This window comes from Cucurbita moschata, unplaced genomic scaffold (genome assembly GCF_002738365.1).
Source record: "Cucurbita moschata cultivar Rifu unplaced genomic scaffold, Cmos_1.0 Cmo_Scf00015, whole genome shotgun sequence".
Classification (NCBI taxonomy): domain Eukaryota; kingdom Viridiplantae; phylum Streptophyta; class Magnoliopsida; order Cucurbitales; family Cucurbitaceae; genus Cucurbita; species Cucurbita moschata.
In genome coordinates this window covers 1599245-1611597 of record NW_019268531.1, presented here as the reverse complement: position 1 = coordinate 1611597, position 12353 = coordinate 1599245, and the positions used below count along the sequence as shown (strand labels likewise).

The window sequence follows — 12353 nt, the reverse complement described above, 5'->3', positions numbered from 1 at the left end:
AGTAAAAGTGCCAATGGTGCAGTCCAAAATTTAATTTGTATCCTACAAAATGATTATATATATATATATATATATATATATATAGTTAGGTTTGCCTTATGATTTATTATGTATTTTGAATTAGGCTTTATTACTTCTATTGTGGGAAAAAATCAATTTCGTGGTAACTTTTACCATCGGTATAATAATAATAATTATTATTATTATTTTTTGTTAATTTACTCATTACTTTTAACATAACTTACCAATTTTTATAAACTCATTAATATTTATATAAACTTATTTATATAAAAATAAGTTTGACCAATATACGCAATAATTTTGTCAAAATTCATATATTTCAACCAAAAAAAAAATGCTGTTTTTTTAATAAGAAATGTTATTTTATTTTTGTTAAGTTCATCTCTCCATCTAATTGGAGCCCGTGGAGGAATCCAAATAGTAATCGGTAATTAAATATAAAAATACGTAAGTTTTCAGAAAAAAGAAAATCAATGAGTTTATCTCGACTGTAACCGCAACCCATAAATTGACACAATTAAATTTAATTGACAATCCATAAACTGACACGATTAAATTTAATTGACAGGTAGTTCAACGGTACACCATTTAATTCTGATTTAATTAATTAATTAAGTAAACTAAAGCTAAATAAAATCTGAAATCAAATGTTCTTCGAAAAAACCCCCCTATAATTGATTACGCTGCATGTTACATATCGTGATCTTTTTAAGTTAATTAATTGGATATTAATTAACTTAAATCACCATTAAACTTAACACTAAATTGGTGAACTTTGATTTTGGTTTGCAGTCAAACAGTGGTGTGGCTCACAATGCTGAAGTGCTTATTGGTCATAGCATCGTTCTTCCTCTCCTCCGCCTCTGCACAGCACAACGCCCCCCAGAAACATCAATGGCTCACCTTGAGAGGTTCCTTTACTATTTTCCTTTCTTTTTCTTCATTCAAATTCAAAAAAAAATTATTCAATAAGACTGCTACAATGATGCAAAACTATCGACAGCTTCCTGGGTAATTTCCCGTTCAAACCGCGAGGTTAAAAGTTAGTGAATGAATGTGAAATAGTTATGCAGGGGAAGAGCCAATAGTGATAGCAAGAGGAGGGCTATCTGGAGTGTTCCCAGAATCAAGCCCCTTTGCAAATCAAATGGCATTGGCTTCAGGTTTACATAACAAAACTGTGTTGTACTGCAACCTCCAGCTGACCAAAGATGGGATAGGCCTTTGCTTAACTGATCTCAGGCTTCAAAACTCGACCAACATTGAAGACATCTTCCCACAGCCTCATAAGCATTACAACGTTAATGGAAAGATCATCAGTGGATTGTTTTCTGTTGATTTCATGTCTGAGGATCTCTTTAACAGAGTCGACAGTATGTTCCTCTTCATTGTTTCATTGTTCTTCATTATGTAACTTTTCCATTTTAATTTTCTTTCATTATCAGTGATTCAAAATATCTTCTCCCGACCTAGTGTCTATGATGGTACTTGGCCAGTAGCTGCTGTTGAAGACGTCGTTCGGATTAAACCATCCCGGTTTTGGTTGAACGTCGAGGTATTTGATACTCATATCGTTAAGGCGTCGTTTGATAACTATTTGATTGGGTTTGATCTTTTGCAGTATGAAGCATTCTATGCAGAACATAATCTGAGTGTCTCATCATACCTTCAAAAGGCATTGAGATTGATGGCTATAAACTATGTGTCATCTTCTGAGATTGGGTTGTTGAGAGGGCTAAGTGGGAGTGTGAACAAAGGCAGAACAAAGCTGATCTTCCGGTTCTTAGAAGCCAATGAAACAGAGCCAACAACAAAGAAAACATACGGTGCATTGGCTCAAGAACTGGCCATGTTCAAGTCATTTGCCTCGGGAATTCTCATCAGAAAAGAATACATTTGGCCAATTGGTCCAGACAAGTACGTGCAGCCTGCAACAAGCCTTGTCATGGATGCCCATAAGCTTGGCTTGGAAGTTTATGCTTCTGGCTTTGCTAATGATGCAATGGTTGGTTACAATTATAGTTATGATCCAATCCGTGAGTACCTTCAGTATGTGGATAATGGCCAATTTGCTGTTGATGGGGTCCTCTCTGATTTCTCTCCTACTGCTTCTCAAGCCATTGGTCAGCCTTTTCTTTTTACCCCTTCTTGCTTCATTCATTCTGAATTCTTAGTTTGTGTCCTTCCTTCTTCTTGCAGCCTGCTATTCGAGTTTTCAGAACAACGGCAAGGCTCAACCCGGTAACGATCTTGCTACTCGGGTTTTCTTTTAGCCTTACTCCAAAATCAGAATTTAGAATTCGAGCACTTGGGTGTTACTGTAACCCTTTCAAGAGACTCGGTGTTTGGCTCTGCGTTACAGATGCGTTTCAAAAGCCGTGAGACTGATGGTGATACGTAACAGACAATGGGCTGTTACAAATGGTATCAGAGCCAGACACCGGGCTGTGTGTCAACAAGGACACTGGCCTGAAGGGGTGGATTGTGAGATTCCACATCGGTTGGAGAGGGGAACGAAACATTCTTTATAAGAGTGTGGAAATCTCTCCCTAATAGGCGGTGATCATGACATTTTAGTTTGGGCAGGAGTGAAGGAAGCATTGGTGATAAGCAGCAATGGGGCAAGTGGGGATTTCCCAGGCTCGACTGACATTGCTTACCAAAGAGCAATTGATGATGGGGCTGACGTTATTGATTGTTCAGTTCAATTATCAAAAGATGGAGTAGCATTGTGCATGAACATGGCGGATCTGTTGACAACCACCACTGCTATCACCGCTTTCTCCGATCGAACTACAACCATCCCTGAACTTCAACCCCAAGTTGGAATCTTCTCTTTTGATCTTACTTGGGCTGAGATTCTTAGTCTCAAGCGTAACCCTCCTTCCTGCTTCTTTCGTTTTCTTTATCAGCTTTTGATTTTGGTTTCTTCTTTAGTTTCATGTCTCTGTGTTTTCAGCTCAAATTACAAACCCTTTCATGGCCTCTTCTGGGCTTGCCCGTAATCCAGCGTTTAAGAACAAGGGCAACTTCGTGACCCTTCCTGACTTTCTGGAGTTCGCTAAAGCCAAAGCTGTTTCTGGAATTATGATCAACATCCAAGTAAACCCCTTTCCTTTTTCAATCTCCCCTCCCCTCATATAACTTAACTTCGAGTTCGAGAATAGAACAAAACATTCTTCATAAGGGTGTGAAAACCTCTCCCTAACAGGCACGTTTTAAAATCGTGAAGCTGATAATGATACATAACGGGCTAACGCGAACAATATCTACTAGCGGTGGGCTCGGGCGGTGTGCCAGCGAAGACGTTGGGCCCTAACAAGGGTGGATTGTGAGATCCCACGTCAGTTGAAGAGAGAAAAAAATCATTTTTTTTATAAGGGTGTGGAAACCTCTCCCTATCATACGCATTTTAAAACAGTGAAGCTGACGGTGATACGTAACGGACGAAAGCGGACAATATCTGCTAACAGTGGACTTAGGGTGTTACAAATGGTATCAGAACAAGATACCGAGCAATGTGCCAGCGGAGACGTTGGGCCCCAAGAGGGGTGGATTGTGAGATCCCATGTCAGTTGGAGAGGAGAAAAAAGCATTCCTGTAAGGGTGTGAAAAACTCTCACTAACAGACGTGTTTTAAAACCGTGAGGCTAACGGTCATACGTAACAGGCCAGTGCAGACAATATCTGCTAACCGTGGGCTTGAGTGAGCAGTTACACATTCCAAACTAACTTATGAGTGATCGGGTTCGCTCTTCTATTAACCAATAGCCTTCCTGTGTCAGAACGCAGCATACTTGGCTTCAAAGAAAGGTCTGGACATGGTGGGAAGCATAGCCACAGCCCTAAGCAATGCCACTTTTGACAAGCAATCAACACAACAAGTGTTCATCAGGTCAGACGACACTTCTGTGCTGTCCATTTTCAAGGCCAAGTTCCCAAAATTCATAAGAGTTTTAACGGTTGACTCCAAGATTGGTGATGCCCCAAACAATGCCCTTGAAGAGATCAAACGCTACGCCCAAGCTGTGGCCATTCCTCGTGCCTCTATCATTGAAGTAACCAACTACTTCACCACTGGCCTCACCAAAGTCGTCTCTGAAATGAAAGCTTCCAATCTCTCCATCCTTGTGTATGTCATGAGGAACGAATACGTCTCCTTGGCTTTTGATTACTATGCCCAGCCCTCCTTGGAGATCGCTACCTATGTCGACTACTTCCACGTCGACGGCGTCATAACTGAATTTCCTAAAACTGCAAAACAATATATGAGTATGCTATACAAAGACTTAGTAGCATAACCCAACTGGTTAAAACAAGTTGACGATATTCTTTTTGTTTTGTGATTGTAGCATGTCCATGCCGACCTACTCAGCCCGACCTGAACGTAGCTCCATATATAATCTTGCCACCTGAAATTGGTTTGCTCATGAGTATGGTGCCTTCAGAGGCTAAACCACCTACCGATCCTCCATTGCCGCCATTGGATGCTGGAGATGTCGTCGACCCACCGCTCCCGCCGGTGACCGCTCCTTCCACCGGGCCTGCCGCGGCCACCCGATCAGCAGCTGTATCAAATGTTGCAAACTTGTATCTTTCTTTACTCTTAGTTGTTGTGGTCAGCTTCTTCCTTTCCCGCTCCACACCAATAATCAATACTTAAATTATTTGAATACAACACTCTCATGGCCACCCGTTATGTAGTCAATACAGTTTTTCTAAAAAAAAAAAAAATTATTATTTTTTATTGTTTTTTAAAGAATAGTTTTTCATTTTCTAATATAAATTTTATTAAAAAATTATATAAAACACAGCAATAAATTTAAAAATATTTCATTTAAAAAAAAACAATAATGCATATAATTATAAAACATTCGAAGTTAAAAAGTCATGTGAGATCCAACTAGATGAGGAGGAGAATGACTGCCAGCTAGGAAGCTGAGGTCCGAAAAGGGTGGACACCGAGTGGTGTGCCAACGAGAATATTGAGCCCTGAAGAGAGGTAGATTGTGAGACCTCGCATCGTTTAGAGAGAGAAATGAGTAAGACAAAAACATGAGTCTTAACTAAGCGTGGACTATGAGATTCCATATTTATTGAACATTTATTAAGGAGGGAACTAAACATTTTTTATAATAGTATAGAAACCTCTACACACCCTCCGCTCTCCGACGATGGCATTCGGATGCCACGTGAGCCAACGAATTGTACGACGACCCACCCTTACACACCGCCTTTTCCCCACTATTTTTAACGGCTTTAACCCTCTCTCTGATTCCCCGCCCTTCTTCATCCACCATTATCCGCCTCACCCACCTCTCTATCTCCGCCCTCCCCACCACCCCCTCCGCCCGTCCCCTAACTGCCACCCCCACCTCCTCCGTCAGCATCACCGCGTTCATCTTCTGCTCCGCGTACAGAGGCCACGTCACCATCGCCACTCCATTCACCATGCTTTCTATCGACGAATTCCACCCACAGTGCGTCACAAATCCCCTCACCGATCTATGCCTCAAAATCTCCGCTTGTGGACCCCACATCGGAACCACCAAACCCACCTCTTCCGTCCTTTTTAAAAACCCTTCCGGCAGGTATTCCGTCGGCGTCTTCTCCGTCGATTCCGTTTCCACCGTGAAAAATGCTCCCATGGGATCTGTCCCTGCTGGTGGGCGTATCACCCAAACAAACCGCTGCTGACTCAGCTCCAACCCCCATGCCAATTCTGTGATTTGCTCCGCACATAACGTCCCTCCACTCCCAAACGAGATGTGTATCACCGACTCATCCGGTTGCCGGTCGAGCCAACTCAACACCTCGCTCTCCAAATTGGGCTCGCCACGTCTTGCCAACGGCCCAATTGGATAAATCGGTACCTTATTGACTTTCCCATTACTGAGGGTCCCAGCTTCGTTCAATGCTTTTAGCGTTGTGGGCTCCAGATCCTGCCACGTGTTTGCCAAGATCCCATCCGCCATTCCAAGCTCCCGTGCGACACGTCGTAATTCCTCATGGACTTCCTCCAGACTCACCTCCAATGCATCGATAGTGTCCTCGAACCGGACCGAGCTGCAACCCGGGATTCTCAGCGGTTCGTGGTTGTACGCGTGGGCGTCAAGCATTTGTTTGTCCATACATGGGAAAAAGAAAAAAAGCGAGAGGAACCATGCACTGGTGGGCATGAAAACAAAGCCCAACATGCCAAGTTCGTGGGCCATGGCTATAGCTTCAGTTCCGAAAAGGTCAACGATCAGCGCCACCGGACGGGGCTCAACGGCGGCGATGTAGGACCGAACGTGGGGGTAAGAGGCAGTCATCATGGCCTTGATTCTGTCGACGACGGGAACGGTTGGGTCTAGGCTGGGTGAGGAGTGACGAATAGGGACGATGTTGACGGCGGAGGATTTTTGGAGGAGAAGGGCATCGGCGGCGGAGGAGGAGTCAGTGTTAACGACAAAGAGGGTGGTTTGGAGGTTGTGGTGGAGGACCAGACGGTCGGCCAGCTCGAGGAAGGGAATTAGATGACCCATTCCGGGGCTGACCAGCAATGCCACGTGGGTTTTGGGTTCTGGGACAGCCATGGCTATGCCAGAAAACAACAACAACAACAAAGAACACGACCAATCCTGAGTGTTACGCTTGCTTCTAGTCCATGGTGGTATTTATTTAAATATCGAAACTAAATACATTTTTCATTTTTTATTTTCTTAAAAAAAAAATAACAATATTGCAAAAAATTAATTATATAAATTTAATGTTTTATTCCATTTTCAAACAAAGATTAAAATGAAAGAAAGCTGAAACCGAGTAAAAAAAAAATGAAAAAATTGGCGAAAGTGGCCGTCCACGTGTCATAATTGCATAACAATTAATTTTATCTTAAAAAAATAAAAGCATTGACCTTCGGATACAGCAACACAAACCATATATAACAATCATTTTCTAAAAATCATATTAGTTTAATAAGTTTTGTTAAATTATTAGACGACAAATAATGTTAATTTATCAGCAGTTTTGTTAGTTAGTGGTGTGATTATTTGGAAGGGCGGTAGTGATTTAAAAAGTCCGGGAAACTCCCTTGTACCTCTTTAGGGGAATGTATGAGTCACGGTGCTATTTAAAAAATCTTTACAATTTTGCCATTTACTCCCTTGTACCACTATTAAAATCAACGTAAAGCTATTAACTTATTCATAAATTAATTATTAATAACAAGTGACAGCAATTTCATTATATATAATTGAGAAAGATTTAAAGAAAAGAAAAGTTACTATAAAATCATATTCTAAATATAATAATTCTACTTTAAGACGCAATTAACCAACGAAAATGCAAGTACTCAACAATTAATTCACATTTAAATCAATTAAATGTTCAGTAAGAAATCTTTTTCCCTTTATTTATTATTTTATATTTTAAATTTCAACTTCTCTTAATTATTGTGGAGAAAAATGGGGCCAGTTCATAATTAATATTATTTCCTTCTTTGTACAGACTTCAACATAATTACTTAATTATCATGCTTAATGCAACGGCCAACTATTTTGAAGAAACTTAATTGAAATCAAATTCTTTATTTAATGTATTAATTTTTGTTGCAAATATATTGATATCTGCCTATATCGTTCATATGCTTCATAGTTCACATTTGTACGACATTCATGACATTTAAATACTTGTTGTTATCGTAATGAAAAACTAAAAGAATATCATACCTTAATCATACGTCTATATTTGTAATTAACTTAGATAGGTTTGTTTAATTCAGGACTTTGTTGGAGGCTCTGCAAAGACTTGTAGAGTAAAAAATTTATGTTTAAATACAAAACGGAGGAGGGATCGGGAGAGATTTCTCCCTATTAGCTAAAAGGAGCGTGAACTGGGTTGTCTCCATCCTCATTCTCATCCCATCCCATCCAATCCTATTATATTTTTATTTATGAAATATTATTAGATTTATTAGACTTATAATAGAAATTACATAAAAAAAAAATTGTCCATTAAAATAGATTTATTATAATTAATATATATATATATATAATGGAAAAAAATTATGCTTGAATCCAGCACGAAACAACCAAAAAAAAAAAAACAAACCATTGCTAATAAATTTGTGCAAGTAATTGAATAATGGATCAATTAAATGGCTAAGGGGACAGCACCACATGGACAATGTCAAAGAATTAATGTACATTCGTGGCTATTGTATGATAAAATTTCTTAGGATATACTAAAATACTCTATGAGACAGTTCCTATTCAAACACTTTGAACAATAAGATATTTAATCATGAGATGTTCCTATTCAAAAACTTTGAACAATAAGATATTTAATCATATTATGCGACCAAAGGTTTTAAATGCTAATGACATAATTTTTTTAAAAAAAAAAACATGTTGTATAGACAATATTCATATACTAATTTATTTGCAGATTCCTGCCATATTTGACCATAGACTAAACAATTATGGGACTGAGTCTATTCAATTTTCAATAGCAAGTTTAGTTGTATTAGTAATTTATCATATTGACGGTGGGAATAATAGTCAATTTAGATAATTTTCTATACGTGGAGTTTAAAGATTAAAATTAAACATTAAACAAGGGCCATTTTTTAATGGCACCGGCTTCACATGTTCATATATTTTTTCAATGTCAACTGTTTTGATCAATCAAGATGACGGCTCCATGTTCATTTGAAAATCAATTTATTTTTTTATTAATAATGGATATTATATAGTTTTCTAATTTGTTGGTTTATGGATTTTAGGATATTGTTTCCATTGTAAAGTATTGTAAGACTAAACAAAAAGTATTTGTTAACGTAAGCCCAAAATTTTGTAGCCCTGTTGAATTTCTTCGGAAAAGAATGTCAATATGGGGAGATGGGCTTTATAAACGGCTCTGTTGAAATAGATAGAGCAGATTATTGATCATTCCGAGAGGGGGTCGTTGAATTAATTGGTCGGTACGTAAACAATCTGCAAAAAAAGAGCAGCACGCAAAGATCCACTGGCACTGGCCAGCCAAGAACACAGAGTACTCATCTCGGCCCCTCCTGCCCTTGGATTCTTTGCTCATCTGACCCACAGAGCACAACAGGGAAGGACACCACCCCACCAGGCTACCACTGCAGAAAGCTCAGTCAGTTGCATACATACATTGTATTTCAAGATTTAACCTTGAATTGACAGAAAAAGTGTAATGACCTATAACTGACCAGGAAGAAAATGGGCAATGTTCATAACAATTTTTCCCCCACAGTTCGTTCACGTTCTGCAAAGATGGAAATTTTTATCAATAATGCCCCAAGCAAGATGAATTACAGATTCTATATACAAGAAATGTCTGATACAGGTGAGCAATCTCTACTCTAAGGACCATGCGATCCTGAAAAAAAATTGAAAGCACTCTGAGAGGGAAGGAAAAATATATAACCATCACAATTGCATTGTTCTTCTCATTTTCCAGTAGCGAATGATGTCCTTTCCTGGGCCTCGACTCAAATTTTGATTGCTCTTCCACTACAAGCTGTAGTAACAAGTTCAGATTTTTGCGAGAAGGCGAACCAGGGTCTTTCTAATGGTAGCATAAGTGCAAGTCCAAGCAATGAAAGTAAACATATTTTGTGAACATAAACCAATAATCTTTAAAGAGCAGGCACTTCAGTTCTTGAAATAAATATCTTCGTGTGGATGCTTAACAACGGGCCTTCCCACCCCCAAGAGTAAGCTCCAAGTCGTCCACCCCAACTTCATGAATTCTCTCACCCTCCCACGCCTTCACTGCGCCACTCTCAAATTTCTCAAATTCAAACTCGGAGCCTCGTCCCCTATCAGAGGTAGCACCCCAGCCCATTGCTCCATGTCTGTCAACTGCATCATGGAGAGAGTTTTGCTGACTAACTGGTTTCATCAGATTAAACGTAGGGGAAGGAGGAGCCACGGAAGGTGCCACAGTCTGGAAGCTGACCCAGCGACCAGAGTCCACAGTTGAAGCGTCCGACTCGTCACATTCTGGGATTGTAGCCGGTGTAAGATGGTGGCATCTTGTTGGACTTGAAGGAGCAGATACAGCAAAGAATGGATGGCGGAAAGAGGTTACATAGCTATTTGGAATGGACTCCCAGTCTGGTTTTCGCTTAGAACCCCTTGACGTCGGGGAAGAGAGAGGCGGCGTGACAGGTGCACTGTTTGATATTCTGAGAGGAGGGAGATTAGCAGGTATAGAGGATATATTTTGAAGGAATGGCAGAAGATAAGAAGATGGATTCCCATCAAATCGAGTTGGGCTGGGAAAAGAGGACGAGGAAGGACTGGCATGGTAGGATGGTACAGGACTCGGGAAGCAGGAAGATTGTGGGCTTGGTTGAAGAGAGGAACAGGCACTCATGTTTGCAGAAGTGCCAATATCAATCGGAGGTGGCTTGCTTCCCTGTACAAGGTAACAACATAATTGGTAAGAAACATAGACAAGACATCAAACATATTGCTGAAATCAGAAACTGATACGCATTTCACTCTTAAAAGTTGATGGAAAAGCACCCAAAAATGGCGCGCCAATCAACTTTGAGCAGCATACAAACAACATCTAAGACATCGAGAAGGGAACGACACAGATGACAACCCTAATTAAAGCTCCATAAATTGGGGAGAGATAAATAAACTGCTACACCTTTCTTACGTACTAATGAACTTCGAAGATTTAGACATATCAACTGCTTAAGAATTCTGGATCTAAAAGAGGAAACTACAACACTGATTTCTCATTCGGCCACTGTCACTTACTCATTTAATCAAATCAATAGATTCTTAAATTCTCGGTTTACCAAATATCCAGATCTAAGAACATCAAATCACAGAACCAAAGACAAAACGCGCAAGTAGTAACAAAAGACCTAAAATAAACACGGATCTGGACAAGAGACCATGATCATCACATTCCAAAATCGCTTAAAAAGTAAGTACACTTAAAAAGCAAGTGATTAAAAGAGAGAAACCGCAAACCTTGCGATAGGTGGTGCCATCTTCTTCAACCACCCAACCAGCCTCGTTACAGAGTGCTTTCAGGACCTCGTTGTTGTCACAGTGCTTAGGAAGCTTATAGTTCCCCTGAGCTCTAAGACCAGTGTAGATCTTAGCAGCAATGGCCCTCCGACGCCTCTCCCTCCTCTTATTATTCTCCCTTTCCTTCCACGTCGGCGTCCTTCCCGATGACCCTCTGCCCGTCATGACTTCTTCAGACAGCAGCAACAAATCTCTCTGCAGCAGCTCCCAATTCTTCAGTACCAACAATCCAGCTCCGGTATGGACCTTCTTCTCATTCTATCTAGGGTTTACTCTCGATCAGGGAGAGATAGAGATAGAGAGAGAGAGAGAAACAGAGCGTGTGAAGAAAAAGTACTGCAACGCATCACCAAGCAAACTTCGCGAGAAGAGCGCGTTCATTGTTGAACATCTTCACAAGGAACCGCCCTTGTAGATTCTCCCTTTGGTTGGGGTAGTTTGGGTATTACAACCGATGTTTAGGGGTATTTTAGCAAATTGCCACAGCCGAAATTTTCTTAAAATTATATTTCATATTATGCGTTAATTTTTTATTTATTAAATTTTTTTTAAAAAAGTTGTCGCATTGGTGGGTCCCGGTAAAACACTTGTCAAGCACGTGGATCGGTTGGCTTTGAGCGAGGGAATTACGCTAAGCTAAACTCATTTTGGCGGGATGGGTTGCCTGCAAGTCATATTATTATTAACCCCCTCGGTTCCCATTTATTTATTATTATATTAAAGAATAAATTAATAAATTTTAAAAAAATTTAAAATTTTAATTAATGGAATCCTAAAATTTAGGAGGGCAAATTGTTAATTTACTAAAATAGTCAATCCATAAAATAAAATAATAATAAGAAGAAACGAATAAATTGGAATATTTCTCCTCAAAATAGGAGCATGAGAAATTTTCGTTTTTTTTTTTTTTGCTCTTCGGAATTCACGCAACAAAATAACAATTAGACCGGTCAAAGGCATTTTATTTGTTTTATTTGGATTTATTTATTTATTGTTTAAATTTCCCTTTTCGTCCTCGAAGTTTTATTCTTATTTCATTTGCATCCCTATAATTTTAAATATTCTATATAAATCCTTAAACTGTAAGCTCTCTAAATTAAATAGTATGTCGGTCAAGTAGATTTTCTTTTAACTTAATTTAACAATAAAAAAAATATTTTAAAATCTAATATTTTATTATACTGATTTTGATATTTATATTTTCAAAATATACAATTTAGCCCTTAACTTTTTATATTAATTCAATTTGATCTAATAACAAATATAAAA

General features: G+C 39.2%; 3 protein-coding genes across 3 annotated transcripts; 1 reads left to right on the top strand and 2 right to left on the bottom strand.

The window, feature by feature from the left end:
- Positions 1 to 816: 816 nt before the first annotated feature.
- On the top strand, positions 817 to 5024 carry LOC111453175 (glycerophosphodiester phosphodiesterase GDPDL6-like). Its single transcript, XM_023094161.1, has 10 exons — positions 817 to 932; positions 1095 to 1394; positions 1467 to 1576; positions 1643 to 2144; positions 2221 to 2262; positions 2608 to 2895; positions 2981 to 3123; positions 3807 to 4293; positions 4374 to 4709; positions 4860 to 5024. The coding sequence occupies exons 1-9, from the start codon at positions 836 to 838 to the stop codon at positions 4682 to 4684; spliced, it is 2280 nt and encodes a 759-aa protein (XP_022949929.1). The 5' UTR covers positions 817 to 835; the 3' UTR covers positions 4685 to 4709; positions 4860 to 5024.
- Positions 5025 to 5088: 64 nt separating this feature from the next.
- Positions 5089 to 6661, bottom strand: LOC111453178 (UDP-glycosyltransferase 72E2-like). The gene has a single exon (XM_023094164.1). The coding sequence runs from the start codon at positions 6597 to 6599 to the stop codon at positions 5172 to 5174; it is 1428 nt and encodes a 475-aa protein (XP_022949932.1). The 5' UTR covers positions 6600 to 6661; the 3' UTR covers positions 5089 to 5171.
- A 2648-nt stretch (positions 6662 to 9309) lies between these two features.
- LOC111453563 (BES1/BZR1 homolog protein 2-like) lies at positions 9310 to 11474 on the bottom strand. The gene is made up of 2 exons (XM_023094701.1): positions 11025 to 11474; positions 9310 to 10452 (listed from the first exon to the last, which is right to left on the bottom strand). Exons 1-2 carry the CDS (start codon positions 11247 to 11249, stop codon positions 9718 to 9720), a joined length of 960 nt encoding a protein of 319 aa, XP_022950469.1. The 5' UTR covers positions 11250 to 11474; the 3' UTR covers positions 9310 to 9717.
- Positions 11475 to 12353: the final 879 nt, after the last annotated feature.